This window comes from Etheostoma cragini, chromosome 13 (assembly GCF_013103735.1).
Source record: "Etheostoma cragini isolate CJK2018 chromosome 13, CSU_Ecrag_1.0, whole genome shotgun sequence".
In the NCBI taxonomy this organism is placed as follows: domain Eukaryota; kingdom Metazoa; phylum Chordata; class Actinopteri; order Perciformes; family Percidae; genus Etheostoma; species Etheostoma cragini.
In genome coordinates, this window is record NC_048419.1 from 12,539,881 (window position 1) to 12,559,492 (window position 19,612).

General features: G+C 40.3%; 2 protein-coding genes across 4 annotated transcripts in view; one reads left to right on the forward strand and one right to left on the reverse strand.

The window, feature by feature from the left end:
• Nucleotides 1-1,578: 1,578 nt before the first annotated feature.
• Nucleotides 1,579-10,235, reverse strand: puraa (purine-rich element binding protein Aa). Its single transcript, XM_034890624.1, has 2 exons — nucleotides 9,989-10,235; nucleotides 1,579-5,460 (listed from the first exon to the last, which is right to left on the reverse strand). Exon 2 carries the CDS (start codon nucleotides 5,382-5,384, stop codon nucleotides 4,527-4,529), a length of 858 nt encoding a protein of 285 aa, XP_034746515.1. The 5' UTR covers nucleotides 5,385-5,460; nucleotides 9,989-10,235; the 3' UTR covers nucleotides 1,579-4,526.
• A 967-nt stretch (nucleotides 10,236-11,202) lies between these two features.
• The window catches only part of nrg2a (neuregulin 2a), a 68,197-nt gene continuing 59,787 nt past the window's right edge, over nucleotides 11,203-19,612 (forward strand). For 2 of the 3 annotated variants that reach the window (XM_034890617.1, XM_034890618.1), the window contains exon 1: nucleotides 12,187-12,595. In XM_034890617.1, coding sequence (XP_034746508.1) covers nucleotides 12,187-12,595 — 409 coding nt within the window. Of the gene's footprint in view, nucleotides 12,596-19,612 lie in introns of all 3 variants that reach the window. The other variant, XM_034890619.1, reaches the window with a different exon arrangement.

The window sequence follows — 19,612 nt, forward strand, 5'->3', positions numbered from 1 at the left end:
TGTGGTATTTGTCTGGTGTTAATTCTACCAATTTAAAGCCAAGGGGACTTTCTTCTTCTTTCTTCTCCTCTTGCTTCTGTTTCCGAGTCTATCATTTATAAGTAAAGAGCATCCTCTGGTGGTCATAACCAGAGTCGCCTCATCTGAATTACGTCACCACCCAAAACCAACTTGCTTCACCATAGAGCACTAAATTACAAAGATGAATAAAAATGGAAGCTATGTTGAAATGAAGGCTGCATTTCCAAACATATGCAGAAAAGCTCAGTAACACCCCTAAAGTGGCTGGATGTTGTAGGCTACATTGTAGCAGGCCATTCATTGTACATTGCTGTGAGGGAGTGCTCAGGTGATGATTGCCATATGAATTAGATCGAGTAATTCTTTCTCTACTAGCAGTGAGGCAGCTGGACCAGGCTAAACCTGTTATATCAGTCTTCCCTAGCAGCATTCCTGTTAAAATCTTCTTTATTGTAGCATGACTGACAAACTCACAGATAAAAGTAAAAGGATTCCTGTAGCCTTTCATCAAGACATTATGCAAAGAAGTCTTGGTTAGACTTAGTACAATTCATCACCAGCTGTGATGCGTTGCACTTGTGCATCCAAAGCCGTGATGACCTAAACCGATCTCTTGGACGAAGAGTAAAATCAGAGTGTGAGTTGGCATCTGGGCTGGAGTCCATTTCAATTTAGCACGCCCCCTTTGGTGCTTTCACCCTTCCTCCTGGCCAGCAGGGGGGCTAAGAGGCTGAGAGACCATCAACTTCACAACACGCCTTTAAGGCATTAAGTATAATGCATTTTTAACATCTTCGTCACACCATTGCATTAATATGCATTTAACCAGAAATCACACTTGTGACTAGAAATCCATCTAACTTTTAAATAGCTATTAAATGAAAAGTACTAATAATTAAACATTGTGACCTGCTTTTCTTTTAAATCACTGCATGGCAAATCTCAAAACCCATACCAGAGGAAGAAAAGGTTATCTGCAACAGCAACAACAAAAGTCATGCAGGTTGTGTTGGGTTGCTTAATAAGCTCTGGTTTCTTTAGTGTTATTTAAGAAATAAAGCTCTTAGAACAGCAATCGTTGCATACAGATGAACACAAATAGCAGTCGTGATGAATAGAGAACAAAGTAATGCTTTATTTTACAGCCTGGTATTATACATACAGTACTAATGTAGAAATCTCTAAGTAGACATGAGTCATCAGTAACTTGCCATTGCAAAGTTTGCATATTAAAGGCTGTAAAATTAAGCTTTAGTAATTAGCTTCATTGTAAATGTAGAGTCAGACATTGTGGACAACACTACATCAAAATTAAACATACTTTTCATCAGTGATTTGTAGACATTTTGGAAAGTTTTTTCCCTCTCTAACAAGAAATGAAACAGAAAAAAACATACATTTTGAATGTAGAGTTCCCCTCACAGGGTAAATTAAATTTATTTTTTTTAATTTGTCAAATGTACATAAATTATATTTAATGCATCCAAACCAAATGAGCAAATCAAATACTTCATCTTCAAGAAAAAAAAAATGAAAAGAAAAGAGATAACGACATTCTTTTTTGAGATCGTTTTAAACAAGTATTGGTCAGGCATTTAATGAACCTGGGAAAGCAAAGTGCTACACACAACAACCACTGAAGACAGTTCACCATACACTTTAATGAGAATTGGACTGAAGCACCTTTTCTTAGCTTAAAGCTAAAATGGAGATTTCACTGTTTTTTTTTAAGTTTTCCTATTCACAAAAACTCCATTGTGTGTTTAGTCTACCTTCAACAACCCATACGCCAAGCTTACTCTTTTCCTAAAGAGAGGCATACTTGCAGTGACATTGTTCTATTTCAAGTTAAAGTACTATGTGAACTGCTTGACCCCACAGACTGCTAAGACCTTGGTTTACTATATTTTACTCCAAGATGGAGATTTGAGTGCAAATAAAGGCATACAACTCCTTCATGAGAAATAAACATGGAATTCAGTCACATGCTTTCAAATAGTAATCATATATTTAATTGATATACTTATATTGCCACCATTGGCACATACGATATTGCACACAGTGATGAAATGTTGCACAGAAAAAATAGATATATTTTTTATGGGCGAAAACATTCCAAAATTACAAATAACGTGGAATAACGCTGAAAAGGTAAAACTGCGTAAAACAAAAGACAAAACAAGACATGCTTGTTGCTCCCCATTAACTGAGCGACTAACAACTTACACATAACTACCCAAGCCAAAGAACGAGCATTTCAAAGGGGGGCTTTCCAACAAGAATGTCTATCATTTCAGGTCACTACCGATGTTCCCAATCAGCCCCTGCTCTCCCAGCTAATGCGCTTGGCCAGTGAAGAGCTGACTCTTCTGCATCATCTTGCATCTAGGTGACCACCCCCTTCCATGTTTACATGTAGGCCGATACCTGGATGGCTGGGGAATGGGGATGGCAATGAAGTTAGGAAAGATGGAAGGTAGCAGAAAAAAGTTAAGAATTCTGCTCCAAGTTTTTCTTAAGAGTTTGTAACAAACCCTTTTAGCACCACGAGTTGTGCGCTAGCACACAAGGGGGCTGAGACACAAAAATGGAAGAGAGAGGAAACTAACATAAAGAAGCCAAACTGCGATCCAAAGCACCAGGCCAGCGTGTAAGCATGCGGAGTGTGTAAGGCACCAGGTTGTTTATATGCTGAAGAGGATGCTCCCAATCAGGTATAATTTAGGCTATACCAGAGGCTCCAGAAATAGGTGGTCAAGGACTGTCTAGTTTGCTGGTTTCAAGTCAATCTAAACATGGGAGCAATCATTTAATTCAATGCTGAGGTAAATATGACGTTATCTGATTGTTGCCAGTTTCTCTGAAGTTTACTGACAGTATTTATAAAACTGCTATCACACATCTATGAGATGCGACTGAACTGGTTTAGAACCAGTTTTTCTGTGTGGCAGCCCAAATATTTACAATTAGACCAAAACAGAAACTCATCACCCCGGCTAGATGTTTGGGATTACAAATCTGAAGTGGAGTTATGAGGATGTGTCAAAGTAGCCCCACTGAACTTCACACCGTCCGATCTTAAACTTTTGGACTGGGCAAATCCATTGACACACTACTGGAAGTCCACCAGCAGGTGAGTGGAACCCGCTTCACCTTGGCTTGTCCAGTGCTCCTCAGTGGCCCATCTGATTGGGTGATGATGATATTTTGATTACTGTTCGCAAGGTCGCTCCTTATACAATCGTGCTTTAAAACAACTTCTGTTGCAACTACACCAAGCATTTGGATGGAAATCACTCTGTACTCAAAGTTGAGATTCGTACACTACAGGCAGATAAAGATACATATGGAAGGGTCCTTGAACCAATATTTTGGGAGACCCAACGGAATCTGTCTTAGTGCAGATTAGCATGCAGCAACAGCACTCCTTGGCACCATTTGGATTTTATGACTGAACAAGATCACAAAACATTTCAGATGTACTAACCAATAATGCTCTGCTAAATTTTGAATCTTTTTTTTTCAGACCACTAAGCCAATCAGCACAGTTTGTGTAGAGAGTTGTCTTGTTAAGTAATCAATCTGCAATTCAGGCCGTTTGCTACATGTTGTCACTGCATTTCCTCTATCGATTACACATTTAGTACCTTTAAGATGAACACATTGCATGAACAACGAGACACAAAGGTAGTCTATAATATATCCATCTGCATGGCAACAATTTCAACTGAAACAAAATTACAATATTCATATTTCTTTGAATGCCTCTGGCAAACATCATGTCAAGAACCATTGACCAGTTCAATATATTTGATTTTTATGCAATGCATATTGCACGACAAATAGAGCACTTAATTCATTTGATAAAAATGCCTATATGTTCCTTTTATACTGCATGACATCTAACCAGTTTTCGAAGCAGGCCTAGCCCTCATAGGATTTATGTGTAAACACATCTGTACTCACAGGTAAAGGTAAATAGGATGGCAAGTACATGTGACAACCTTTTACACAGTTTTTGAATTTTGGTTTTAAAAATTAAAATATCTGATTTGTGCTGACGTCATTAGCTTGAAAAGGAAAAACTGTCTTTCCCCGGTGCTCGGCAATTGTTTCATTTGAACATTGCAAACATTTTTTTCCATTTTTTTTTTTTTACAATAGCTTTAACTGGTACAAAAGTTTTCTGTTAATAAGGGAAATAAACACTCAGTTCAATATTGTTTGTCAAGTAGGAAACAATGTTCAAATATAATGTTATTACTTTGTTTAGCAGCCTGTTACTGTATTAATGGTGGATAAGTGGGATAACATCCAGCGATGAGACAACATGTCATAACTGTCAGGTTGTGGAGGTTTCTTATATTGTGGGTGATGCTCCCTTGGAGTTAAACCATTACAGTTAAATCTTTAGATTTCTTTCTTTATACAGTAGAGTTTTTAATTATATTTCTCTTGTTATTTTCATTACTGTTGCATGTTTTTTTTTTTTTTTGCTATCTACATCAATCCTCGTCTCCATCGTCTGCCTGCATCTCCTCTTGTTGCTGCATCTCGCATGCCCTTTTCTCCCGCTGTTTCTCCTGGATCTTCTTCATCTCCTCGGCATATTTAGAGAAAGTATTCCCAAATTTGGACCACACTTTGTACGGCACCGTAATTGAGTTGCGGTACGTTGGCTTCACCTCGCTTACCCTCATGAACACACCGTACTTATTGGATCCGACGTCGAAGAAAAACCGTTTGTTGTCCACAGTCAATGATGACCCTTCTGGCAACTCTGCAGGTTCGTCCTCTACACCGTAATCGTCAATAAGTTTAGCCAAAGCGTCACGAAACTCAATAAGTCCCTGGGCAGGCAAAGCAATCGTCTGGCCTTGCGTGGATCCCAAACCGGGCCCCCGGTTAACGGTCTGTCGGATCCTCAGAAACCGTCCCCTCTGGTTCTCTTTCAGATCCATATAGTATTTCCGATTTTCTCGGACCAAGAACTCGCTTTTGAGTGCTCGCCTGGGCTCGTCTTGTACCAACGCCGGGTTGCTCGGACCCAGCTGGGCATAATGTTCGATGAAGTCCCCCAAGTAGTCACGGAACTCGACCGCCACCGACATGGAGAGAGTGAGGCGGCTCTTGTTTCCACCGGCCCCGACTTCTGCTATCTTCAAGAAGCGGCCTTTCGCGTTCTGCTTAACGTCCAAATAGAAGCGTTTGTTTTGGATGTCAACCCGCTTCGACGCCAGCTCTTGTGTCTCATGCTGGAGCCCGGAAGCCGAGCCCGCCCCTCCTGTCGCTGGGTTCACGGGACCGAAGCCTGGGCCCGTGGCTGCTCCTCCCTGCTCACTACCACTGTCTCTGTCCGCCATGATGCTGCCTGCCTTCTCCCTCTGTCTGCTGCAAAGCCACGGCCAGCCACAGTGAACGAAGGAACTCTCGCGAGATCTATAGAGGTATGAAAAGGCAAGGGGAGAAAACGTTAATGCAGAGCGAGGACGCTGTGTCTTATCTATAGGCGGGTTTCTCCCACAAGGTGTAGGCATGAACTGTCACTTATGTCGAAAACGAAACCAACGGTCGAGAAATGCATCTGTCGCAGACCTGGTTCAGAAACAGCCTCTGATAAGGACGGTGCTGTTGCTGCCTGGAAAGACCCTAGCTTGCCCTCTGTTTCAAAGTAAGGGAAGAAAATACTAATCATTCTATAGCACTGTTCGGCCTACAGCACAACCGTCTCTGCAAACGTCTAATGTACAACCTAATGAATTAACTAGTTTTGGTAACTTAACACAAACAAATTCATGCTTAACGTAAGTGTGAGAGTTTTGTGTACGGATACAAAGTTGGGCCAAACTCATTGATTTCTTCAAATCCTGTTGAGGCGATCAAATCCCTCCAGTAATTTGTAAACATTCGTGCCCTAAGCAATTCATTACTCATCACCCAATAATATATATTTTTTTAAATGTTTAACAGCATTGTATTAGTAGGCTACTAGTAATGCAAAAGCATTAGTGAATTATTTTTGCCCACTACCAGACCCTGCAGCCTAAAGCCAATGGATCCATAGGTCCTGCTTTAACTAGTCAGTTTGAACCTTATCAACTTTAACCAAACACAGGCCTACACAGAAATGACACAGCATTAATACAATTTGTCAAATATGTATTTCAAAACGCACTACTCATGTGGAATAAGTAACATCCCACTATTTATTTTCAAAAAAAATGCTCCCAAAAGTTGTTCTTTCACAACTGAAATTCAAATGCGCTCGCCTAACATGCAGCACAGTGAAAAAGCGCCTTCTAACCCACGGCTGGGGTTTTAGGACCAACATTAAGGGATGAAACGCTTAGGCCTACAGTACCTCACCGTTGTTTCAACTAGTTTATGTCATGATAGGAGTTGGCCTCCACGTCTAGATTAAAAGCGACACAAATATCCATCTTTGAGGTTTAAAAAAGGAGAGATTAACCAGGTAGGTAGGCCTAATCTTTCTCCAGTTAACTGTAGTTAGTGATCAGCTTGAACTCATCTGAGAAGCTGTATTTTCACAGAGGAAAATTAAAACGTCAGTAAGATCACTGTTAAAACGACTCTATTCGTATACTCACTAGGTCTATAGTCCAAACATATCGCCCAATTATTTAACATGATCTGTGCATACACTTGCAGCATCTTGTGCGTGCAGCACATGAGAAACACAAATGCAATAATATTTATTATAAAATAATAGTCATATGATTTATGACTTTAGTCCACATCTTATAAGATTTTCAATGTGGCCTCACCATCCATGCTTGGTCTGAACGTTGTGTTGCAGTATAGTGGCTATGATGCTAATAGGCCCACCACTTCTTCATTGTTAAGTAGCACACTGTCATCACATTTAACAACTAGTCATATTAATTGTCTCAGACTGACTTTTTTTCTACAACAGTTTATCTGCAAATAATACCCAGAATTTGCTTTGTTCTTATTGTGTAGGCTAGTTTATGGGCTACAGCATAGACAGTTATTGTATAAAAATACCAAAACACGCACATGTTGAAATGTGGGCCTACACATTCATAGGCTATACCGTTTTAACACATCTCAGGCTAGGCTACATCTAGAAATCTATATGCTACAGAGGCCTTTTTCTTCAGCATAAATTCGTTTGTGCCAATGTGCTACTATGTATGAATTTATGAGGGTTTTTAATATTTCTCTCAAACAACTTTGGCATTCCTGGCAAATTATAAGGACATGAAAAATAAACCTTCTGATTTTAAAAAAAGACACTGATAAATGACGCAGAGTTTGATATAAGCAATTCAAATAAAAAAAAACAGCAATTTTGTTTGCATGTTAAAAACGAACTCCCAAGTACATTTTTTTTTTATAATTCAATCTGGCCTTTAGGGATATTAGTTCCAGTAAAGTCGAATAAAAATATTCATGATGAGAGAAAGAATGTCACGTGTATTTTACGACTATTGTGAAACAGCTGACAATCCAGCAGCCTACAGTCGTAGAATCTCATTTTTAACCACGCCTTCTCCACCTTTAGGTGGATGGATCTTGGAGACTCTTTGTGTGCGTAAAAGCGTTCGGTGTCGATGTGCGCCGTAGCCTGTCCTGGACTCCTCAGGGTAAAAAGGATGGGCAGCAGCAGCTGAACTCTTTAAATTAGAAGTGCATTCAGAATTCGTTCAGTCAATGGGCAGATTTATTATGCACTTCACAAATATTCATCTTCAAAGGTTGAGCATTGGTCCTTAACATTTTCTTCAGCTTGAAACAAGTCGATTTTTCTACTAATGATAGATGGGCAAACTCCGTAATGCCCTGAGCCTGGGAGTTAATGTGGTTTTGGTGCAGTCTGGTTAATCTGGTTGTCAGTAGGATCCCGGAACCGTGGTGGGAGTGGATTTGCCTTGGCGAAGCTGTGCGCTCTCCGACTGCTCTCATCCGTTGTTTTCACGTTTTGTGAGTTTAATGTTTAAGCATGCATCATATTTTTCTTTTTCTTCTTAAAAATATAAAAATAAAATAATCTAGCGCATTGACAGACTTGTTGTGAATATATTAGAAACGTTGACATGTCCTCCGTGTAGGCGTCCTACAGGCTGGAGGCCTGCGCCGGGTTATGGGCCTGGAACGGAAGACATACCCAGAAACTAAAACACCTGCGATCTGTTTACATTTGACATATCATTTATGCTCCTACTAGACACGTATAGCTGTTGACTACTGTCACACGGGGAACTATTAAGAAATTAATAGTTAGACTGATTTTAAAGGCCTGTGTCAAATGTTGCTTTGCACATGTAGCCTAGGTTATGTAAAGACGTTCCAAATACAGAATAACATTTCGTAAATAATAAAAGAAGCATTGAGTAGAGGACTAACATAATAACATAACATAATCTAAAAGCTAATGATCCAAATAATATGAAATGAGCAAGTATAGATTGGGATATTGAGTCAGAATGTCAAAGGTGAAGTTGCCTAATTATTCCCGGTAATTATGAGGAAAAAGCAATTACAAGTAATACATTTGATAAGTAAAATACTAAAACAAATTATTGATAATAACACAACCATGAGCCTTAAAACGCTGTAATAAACATGCTAAGATATGTGCATGTGACGTTCATTTTATTGAAAAAAAGTAGTTTAAAATAACGTTTGGGTCAAAATATGAAGCTGCTTATTTAGTTCTATACCTTCATGTGAATCGACGTGACAATGTGACGGCATAAAGAACTTACCCTTCAGCTGATTTCCTCTTTCTCAACTTTCATATTGAACCTTAACACGTTTAGATGTGATAATCATTCGGACAGGCCCTGCAAAGGTCTCCTGAACGCCTCCACAACAATCCTCACGTTTTGTCCCACACAATCCAGTAGGCCTACTAGACTAATGTATGGGCAGGTCACAATTTTACTAAATTATTAGGGATCTTTATAAGACAAACCAGCATTTGCTTAAGCAAAAATGAATTAAACTAAATAAATAATGAACAGGGCAGGGCAAGTTAAACCTTTTATTTCCTTCTGATATTCAGAACGAGGTAGGCCTCGAGGCTTTTAATGCTGAAACGTGTGGATTCTAGCCGCATGGTGGTGAACCCTCGTGAAATTTTCTTTCCCAAGCTTTTCATTCTTTACCTTTTTATTTATTTCTATTGTTATTGTTAAAGAAAAGTTGCATCTGGCCTTGTTGTGTCACTCTTTTGTGACGTTTTTTTTTTTTTAACCAGCTATGGAATAAACACGAGTCTGGATCCACGCACATGTAGGCCTTATTAATTCCTATATACTTACTTTTTATAGTGAATGTCAAACAAGCTCGTGTTGTTTTGGTAGAATCTTTTTCTTTGTACCCTGTCTAAAATGGAATAGCCCTTTTCCTCCTGGGGCCTCAACTGCCTATACAATTTTTGATTGTATCCAACTTTCTAATCCAAAAACCCCAAATGGGACAAGTTGCATTTTTGTCTAATTTACTTATAGCCTAGGCTACATATAGACCCTGTCTCTGTGCAGTGGTTTCTCACATGCTCCGACAGACCCAAAACAACCTGTCTAATCAGCCATCATCAATGACTAGGCTACTTTCTCAGACCGATTTGTAATCCTGAATATGAATCAGTAAAATCAGTTGTGCTTGGATGCCACGTCCAACTCAAATTTCAGCCTCTAAAAAGGTGTCGTCGCAGTTTGTAAAAGGCAGCCGCCGTGATCACATCCCAAAGTTTTGCCCTACATCCCAACACCGGAATGCAGTGGCGCTGCTCCAAATGCAGCTCCATTATTATTTCAGACGCACGGTCGTATGCTGTAGATAATGCTTCTGTAAACTCTGCGAAGCAATGACATATTCTTGGAGGCGCGTCAGGACACTTAAACGCTGCAGGACAGTAACAATCTAGATGACATGTAAATAAAGCGTCATTCCAACCAAGCGAGATCCCATAACCTACCTTACACCGCTCGGTCTGATGCGTGGAGCGCCTTAAAGCCTCGACGGTGTGCAGCAGAAGACCAGACAAGGGAAACAAGACACATGTGAATGCGCTCGAAGGCCTTTATGACGCCACAGCGGACTGCTTCTGCTTGCTTCACAAGATGGACAAGAAACGGCGAGTCGTGGCACGGAGAGCGACACACGCACAAGTTCAACGGCGCACGCTTCACCTCTGATGTCAACACGCACTGTGGGAACTCAGATGGCATACGCCATCTCTCGGTGCTGCTGAGGAATTGCAGCTTCGCCTTCTGATGGTAACAGGTAGGGGCAACAGTTTTTGCAACTGTAATAGAGGGCAGTGTCTATATAACTTAGTGAGCATTACTGTCAGCACGTTGAATTTGGGCTCGATGTTTTGACATGTGTCTCACTCTGCATGGTTGAACCTTTCAGGGAATGAGTGTTACACCATGTGCTCCATTCTGTGACGTTACAAGTGTTGTTTAAAAGCACATTGGCAGTTGTTGTTACAGTAAACAGGGCTTCAGTTTACACAATAATACATTATTGTATCTCTTCTCTTACATCAGCAATATAGGCCTAATGTATAGGGCGTGCTGAATTTCAGCACCACGGAGAGCGACCAGGTCTGTGTCAGGTCTGCAGGACATGCGCATAAATGAAAACACACTGTGTCGGTGTGGGTGTGTTTGATTATTTCATTTTCTATTTTAATACATTTGCTGTTTTATGTAGGCGACAGCATGTACAGCAAGTGTGCTAAATTGCTCTAAATACATTGTGGTCAGCAGATGTCGCTCTTTGGGAATACACTGTGAGTACAACATCCTCTATCCGCATTCTGATTGGCATTTAGGTTAAACCAAACCATTATAACCATAACTTGACCTAAATATGGCCATTGATGATAGTCAAACGTGTTAATATTCCAGTGTTAAACAATGTTTCTTAGTTAGCTCTAATACTGTGTCAGAGTGCTCCTTTACAAAGCTATTATGTGAACACGTCACATTAGGCAATATTAAAAACACAGAAAAGCATGATTTTATTTTTATTTTCTCCAAAGGTGATTCACATGTTTTATTTCGCTTTGCTTTGGACCCGGATATTGCAGCTGTTTTAGCTGTATGGATTTCATGCGGTGCTTCAACATCAGTTTTTTTTTTTAGAGTCAGAGCAGCGAATGTGACCTGAATGCAGGGCATGACTTAATGGGATGAGACGCAAAACTCATTCAAAACAGTCTCTTGAAGAATCTGATATGCTTTCGCAGCCTTAGTCATCGCAGCCATATGGTTTTTCTGGGCCCACCGGACTATATGCGGCTGCATTTTTCAACGTGAACCTATTTCATTTTTGGAGTAATACCGTGGCTACAGTAAGATGCGATTTTGAGGAGGGACAGTCATGGATTTAGGATTTAGTTTGTTTCATGATAACGTGAGATCACCGCTGATAAAACACCATGGAGTGATCGACATACAGTAACTGGGTTTTGGGAGAGAGGAGATCGACCCTTTGGTCCATCGGTTGCCTGTGTATCAGTGCTCCAATCCTGCGTTTTTGTTGACTGAGCCCTTGGGCAATCGGCATTATTTTCTCTCCGTCTGTGGCTAGTGGGGGAAGCGGAGGGAGAGCCACGGTGGAAGGCGCCGTATTGGCGTTATAGCTGCCGAGCAGAAATATTCTTTTATTTTTTGTGGAATGAAACGTGGCTTATGTTTTGCAACCGGACTACCAAACTTGTGGTTCACTGCAGAATTTCCCGTCTTTTTCCTCCGCTGCAGATGATCCAGAAAACCATCATAGCGGTACCCCACCACTGCAATTTTTGGGCAAAGATAAGAGTGGCGTCGTCTTGCAGTTAAGGCTACTATGGCAGCATAGGGGCATCTTATGGAGGGGAGAATCCGCCAATGCCTTATTATTAGCAGAAAGCAGTGACTGGATTTGAAACCCAGCGTCATCCCGCGGTTTCCCCGTTTCAAAGCTGCTGTTTACCCATTGGAAATCACTCGAAAAAGCAGCGGATCCCGATGGCATGGACACTTATGCAAGGTCTGCCGCGCTGCCGCGCTACTGGAGCCTACTTGCTGTCTCTTCATTCAACCCAGCTCCATCGCCATCGCCCCGCAGCCGAGAGAGCCCTGCCGCAACGCGACCAGCGACCACCGAGCCAAAGCAGGCGGCATGAGGCTTGATTCAGTACATTTATCCATGCTGGTCATCGGGGTCTCATTCGCCTGCTACTCCCCGAGTTTGAATTCCCTGCAGGACCAGGTTTACAAATCAGCCGTGGTGATCGAGGGAAAGGTGCAGTCTACGCCTGTGAACGTCTCCGCGGAGCCGTACCGTGTGAATGTCAAAGTGCTGGATGTTTGGCCCCTAAACAGCGGGGGTCTGGAGCGAGAACAGCTCGTCACCGTGGGGGAATTTGGATCTGAGGCTCCGTGCACCAAAGTGAAGAAGAATCACAAGTACATTTTTTTCATGGACCCTACTGACGAACCCTTGGTTTTCAAGGCATCGTTTGCGCCTCGGGACACCAGTGTGAAGAATCTAAAAAATGATGTTGGGAAGATCTTGTGTGAGGACTGCGGTAAGTTAATGTATTGTGGATTACCGGTGAAGTCCAACCCGGAAGAATGGACGGTCTGTTAGCAGCCCCTGGTTCAGGGCTTTTGGTAACAGGCATTCTGGTGAATTGGGGTTATTATGGCCACAGCATGGTTTGGAGTCAGTGGGTACCAGATAGGTGCCTAAGGGGCGTCTATGCAGCAATTTTCGACAACTCTCGCAGGCTCCCATAGCCCACATGATCAATCAAACTCTCTTTCTCTCTCCCATTCTCTCTCCCCTGAACTGCATCAGACATGCGCCTCGCACTGTTGCTTGTGAGGAATTGCAGTGCATGTGTATCGAACTATCTGCATCCTGCAAACCCGCATCAACCTATAAGGCACACTCTAATGCATCTCGTAGCTTCATATACCGTTTTCATTTTTGTTTCTTCTTTAAAATTGTAGTGGCGTCTCACATGAACATCGAGCACATGCTCTTCATGGAGCCGGTACAATTTCAGGACCAGGGACAGCGGCCTGTATCACCGGTATCACGTGTGGAAAATCACGCTGCCCTAAGCAAATTGGTTCCTAGGTTATATTTAGGCTCTCGTCCTGCTTTAATGCTTTAATACCCACCACACTGTGGCATAGCCTATCTAAGACCAAGTCCTTTATGCACACATGCATCTGAAGTGCTAGCAGTAGGCTAGCAGTGTGTGGTGTAGTCCTATCCTGTACCGATGGGGTTGTTGTATATATCAAATGATCAACTTTACCACGCAACACTTTAGGTTTTCTCTTTTTAGATCCATGCATAAGTGGCTCAGGGGTGGACTTTGGTCAGTAGACGTCGCCGTTAGGGAGTCATTTTAAAGTCACACTCCCATTTTATTCAGAATAAGGCATTATTTACTTCTGTTTTCCTATATTCATTGTTACTTGTGGTATTTAAGGGCATTTGTATTATTTCAATGGACAGTGGTTTCTTCTTTTCTCTCCCACAAGCCTTGTAAGATTTCACAAGTGAAAATCGGGGCTGACCATTTTGTTTAGGCTATGCAAGTTATTGATTGAGAACCATTCAGCATATCGCTGCACACGGGTGTTTATGCAGCAGGCTGTACACAAATACATTTATTAACTTGCATGTGAACGTTAAGGTGCACACACATTAGTGTTTAAACATTGTCCTTAGTGTTTAGTGACAATTCATTGGGCATACTTTGCATTTCCAAACGGCTCAAATGCAACTTGCTCTTCATCAAAAATGAGTCTATACTATTTTGATTTATGTCTGTAACTGGATCTTAAAGCAGGGCTTGTCACAGAGCCACCCCATTACCTGTGTCTACAACTAATGTCTCATGGTGGTCAGCCTAAAACACAGCTTCAACATGTGAGGCAGCTTCTCTTCCATACTTTGAATGGTTTAAGCTAAATTGAGCATATGTCTCACACAGAATAAAAAAAACTCTTCTGCTACCATCGTATGGCACACACATTTGCACTGCACTCAAGATTTGGCCTAGAACATGATGTGTGCCCTGTGCTGCTGCCTTCTTAAATCCTCTTAGTCTGTACTCATGAGACACCAAGGCTCCCCTCTCTTCTTAATTTTGCCACATTCACTCTGGCTTTTAAACTCATCATCCCATTAGAGATGTAACACAAAATGGACCTTATTACCTCTTGAGTTCTTTGAACAGCCCACGCATCCCCCGTCAATTCTTCTGCCACTTAGCAAAGCTTGTCAGTGACGTGATCAAACTGGCACAGCCAACTGTATTACCTGAGAGAGTTGCCACACCCGCTTCCTGGGCCGTCTCTTTTTATCAGTTTAAAGTACCCAACAACACAGCTCATGTTGCTCTGGTGGGCCATTGTAGTTGAGCGGCTTCTTACTCAGTGTAATTAAACTCATCACTGTATCTTTTCTGACCCTGCCTCCTCCCTAATCATGTCATTTTTTAGACAGACAGAACAGTCCCTTGGCATCTTGTCCCTTTGAGCTCATTAAGCAGGGACTCAAGATCAACAATGTTCTGTTAACTGCTTCTCTCCCTTATATTAAGTTTCCTAACACTGTATCAATGCATCTATATTTAAGACCATCACCTCTTGGCCTTGAACTGGTGCTGCATATTTTCCAAATATTGCTTCAAGGCCCACTTAGCACAAATACAAACTGGCCTTAAATCCCTCTCGTGCAGAGGCACGCAAGCTCCCAAGTGTGTGAACCAGGGGAATCAACGTACATACTGTACAGCTTACACAAATGATGCAGTTGTTGTCTTCCTGCTACCTGAAAAACAGGCTACCTACAGTGCTTGCCACCTGCACCCCATGATTCTCCTGGGAGCTCTGGGTTTCTATCAGAGGATAAAGAAAACAAGAAATAATGTTGTTTGTTAGATTACAGCGATCATAGCCAAACACTCATGTTAAGCTGTTAAATCTGTCTTCTCATACTGGCTGCCAGCGTCTCAAGCAGATCATGTTGTATCTGACTGGAAGTGCAACATTTCCACTCATTTTATTGTGGTGAAAAAGAAAAGAGAGTTGTACATATTGTAAACATCAGTAGTATTTACTGTATTTAAACACATGGCAGCAAGTATTCTCTGTCGATCCTGTGGGCTGCTTTGAAATTTGCCCAACATTTAATCAAGGCACATGCATATTTGATACATTTGTTTCACAAATGAGACAAATTACATGCTGTGGACAGATATCATGCAGTATGAAATGACATAAGGTCCTCTGATATTTCTCAGTGCACACTTTGTATTTTCTTCTCTCTTTAGCTTTTAGCTTGGAGGCCGTCATGTCTACAAGTTAGCCTCAATCATGATTATCTTGTTTTACCAAACTTTTTTAATTGTGTGCAATACTGCTTTTACTGAGGGTATGAGATGACAAAAAAGAAAAATGACATCTACCCTAATGAAAGTGGAGATGTTTTCAATTGGAACAGAGTCTGACAGCTTTTTTTTGGCATGACAATTGTGTTTTTGTCCATTATCGCTCAATCTAAATCAAACATCTGTAATGAAACAAATGTGGTAGGTAGCTGTTTGTCTACCCATAGTCCTCATTGAGGAAACCTACATAATTGTATTTTGTGTGTGCATGTGTGTGGGTATGTGCAGACTGGTGGGAGCATTGTGTCGGTAAAGATCGGTGCAAACACTTATGCACAAAAAAGGTCATCTGAGTCGAAGAGTAACACATCGCCCTTAAACCGCCTTCACACTCCTCACTCTTGTGAGTATTTATTAATTTCTAATTTCTCTGAAGTAAATGAATGTAACAATGTTGCTGTGAATGCACATGCTCTATCAATAATCTGTCACCTGGAAGTCCCACTGTATGCAGGTTGCAGCTGCTGCATTGAGGTGATAGACTAGCAGAATCTTGCCCCGGAGCTGTGTATCTTTCTGTGAATTGAGAGACTTCAACAGAAGAGCTAAACATAACACATGAGTGACAGCTGCTGATGGCTACTGGCTTCTGCTGTTACGCCACAAGTTTATCTGAGAGCAGAATGAATCAACAAGCATCTACAGGCTGGTCATTACACCCTAATGGCGCACTCAAGGGCAATGTAGCAAATAGTTGTTGATTGTGACAAAGGGGCTCATTTAGCGTATTTCACTATTGTCGTGGACAGGATGTGTGTTAGTTTTAGATAAGAATGATTGAAGTGTTTTCAACTGTCAATGCTGTTGTGTTTTTAGCTCAGAGCAGAAGCACAGGCTAATGAGATTGACCAGCAAGAAGCATGGCTTGTTTCGACTGTGTGTTTGTAGGGATTGTTTATGTTCACTGGTTCATTTTATGTAGTCTTTCAGCCGTGCTGGATCTCCGCTCGGCTACTCTCCCCCAACAAGACAGCTTGATGTATATGTATAAGATGTATGAAAAAAGGGCAATGCCATTTTCAGTAATTGGCCCCTCATTTTCTTCTCCTATTAGGCACTTTCCTCACAATCATTCAGGCTTTTACTCCACATTTCTAAACACATAATTTTACAAGCTATTATTATGATAGTGTGTGCATATAGGGTCTATATGTTTTGTGTCTACATACTGTACGTCACAATTCTGCAGTGGCAGACCGGTTTTCCTTGGTCGGGTCAAAGTTTACTGATTTAGGTTCATGGTTGATTCCTGTTTTGAGTGTTTGGTAGTAGTATTGTGTAAGCCGATACTTTGTCTAATCCACTGCTGTCTCTTTTAATTAATTTATTCCGTAAAGCATTGTGAAGCTCTGAAGGATGATACATGTTTAGGAAGGTTAGATGAGTAATACAGGAGTGAGGAAGTTAAATTTCTGTTCTGCTCCAACTTTATTCTTCCCAACAATTGCATCAATCTAGGCTTCATTATCTATCTAAAAATTAAGAAGTGTTTTGGAAATAATTTCTTAAATGGACTTTAAGCCCTTTAAGTTTAATTATGACTTATCTAAATTTGACATAATTGTAAGAGAATTGTAATTAGCATAATTCCTCTGTGTACTAAAGTGTGATTGTTTTCCTACTTTTTATATTTCACTTAATGCTTAGACAAGTGCAGATGCTATATACAGTAGTCCCATTGTGCTTATGTGTACAGCATCTGCTGTTGTATAGCTGCATGATCAGGGTAAAGACACGGTGTGTGTTGTTAAGAAAATCTAGTTGGCAGTTAGTTAAGCTGTTCTTTCACTGTCATACCACACTGACCAAAATGTTTTGCTGGCATTGCCCTCTCTTAACCATCATGTTTTCGTTGGGTCAAATGCGACCTAAAGAAAGATTATCTAGAAAAAACATTATATATCCAAAATAAAGGAAGTCGAAAAACGGGCAAATCGATGAAAAAAGAAAAATACAAAAACATCATCAAAAAACTATGTAAAAAGCAACAAAAACATTGAGATGAGGGGAAAAAAGAGAAGACAACACAAGAGTTAATACATTTTGGGTTTTATGCAGAAATACTATTGATAGTTTAGTGTAGTTCTGTAAGTTCCTCAATTCTGATTACACACACACACACAACTTTGAAATTGTACTTACAAAACCATATCTTACATCAAACCAGTAGCTTATAACAATATGCTGATTAATATTGCATGCTGTAGTAATACGTCACCACTTCTTTTGTTGGATTTTATTGGATTCTTGTTTAAACACATTTATGGCATCTTTAGCATATAAAAGTGAGACCAAATGAACAATTAAAATAATTTTAATTTAATTTAATAATTAATTGATAAAATATATTCATAAAAAGCTTTGGTCTAGGCTAACTTTACATTGTGCTAGCTAATATAAAAGCCACCATACCAAAACAAAATCCCACAACTACAGAGTAGGCGTTAGATTTCAAAATATTATTAATTTCAGTTATTTGGAAAGAGCACAAAATAACGTAATGCTAGAGGGCTACATTTACTGTAATTGGTCTTTTGCAGATGGAAAGTAGAACAACTAACACATTAACTTTGACTTTAGATGTGTGCTAGCAGACAGTTGCCTTACATATTCAGTTTTTTTGGTAGACAAGCTGTCTGGGGCTACTGGAGCAGTAAAGTGTATCGGTGATGTGAATTTTGCATCACACCCTTTTGTAGCTCAAAGATTGTTAGCCATTAGCAGCATACTTCCATCAGGGCAGACAAGCCATCTTTATGACAGCTAATGCTAAATAATCCCATATAGCCAGACCTCTGTCTCGTTAAATACACAGTGGTTTAGAGAACTGTTGGCACAATAGTTATGAAGAAAAATCATTACCTGATGGAGTATCCATCTTTATTTTGCTCAGAGTGACCTTTCTCAATGTGTACAGTTGGACTTGTCTTACCAAGACGAGTCCAGGTGTGAAAGGTAACAATGGTTGCTGTTATGTTCCAGAAAGCTATAAACCAGTATGCCCAATATCAGGGGATGAGATTAGGAGCATGTGAGGGTAGCAACATTCCATAATAATCCGGCCAATGTCCAAATTGGAGAAGATTAAGCAAAAGTAAGTAAATAATTTAGATTTGTCAATGTCTTTTTATGTGTGGAAAAACACTGAAATTTGACTATATTTAGTTGTATTTCCCTTCATTCTAATTTTAATATTATTTATATTGCGCCAACGTTCACATTGGGCTAAAGGAATTCCAAGATTAGGAGTTGTGTGAGATTTGTGGAGATTTTCTGGATTACATTTCTAAAAGACTTACAAAAATGAGACAGTTAAAACAAAGTTGTGTTTTGATAGACTACCGTATAAGACAAAAGCCTTGGATTTTCGAGTACATGCTCTTACCACAACAAAAGATCCACGTCTGTTGACAAATCGTCCCTTTGATGAGCTACAGCGCTGTTTGCTTGTGAAAGCTCAGACATTAGTTGTTGTTACTTCCTAATTCTGCGCGTGCTTCGCCACAGAACTAAAATACTGCATACTCTTATGAGTTGTTTAACATGAGTTTAGTTCTACACAAATGGTTTAACCACTCTACTGTGACAGATATTTTCCACAGTTTTGAATGTCTGTTTAACATGCCCTTTGATTTCACACATACCAAAGCAATGCTTTGATTACAAATTCCCATGCTGTAATACAGAATTATGTCTGGGCTCATGGAGAATAATGGGCTTACTCTAAGTTCAGCCGGATAAGAACGATGACAAAAAGTCTGCAGTGACATGCAATTTAAGGCTTGTAATGTTATATCAGTGCTACAAATAACTGCAAATTACTTTCTTTGTCAGATGTTGAGACTGAGAAAGTAACAAGGTTATGTCAGCATAGGTGGTAAAAAGTGGGCAATTAGTTATTTTCCTTAGTTAAAATCTGCTGAATGGCAAAATATGCATTGTGCATTTGAACTCCTTAAAGTTTTGACATTTCGTATTAATTATCAATTACCATTTTTGTATCTGTCAGGTTAGAAAAATACATCCAATCCAATACAATCCACTTTATTTATATAGCTAAGGGTTCCAATATACTGCACAAAAAGATAATACAGAATAAAAATTAAATAGATAGCACAACAATATATATAT

What these genes read in the sequence shown, in the direction of transcription:
- puraa (XM_034890624.1), bottom strand. Translation starts at nt 5,384, where the DNA reads ATGGCGGACAGAGACAGTGGTAGTGAGCAGGGAGGAGCAGCCACGGGC.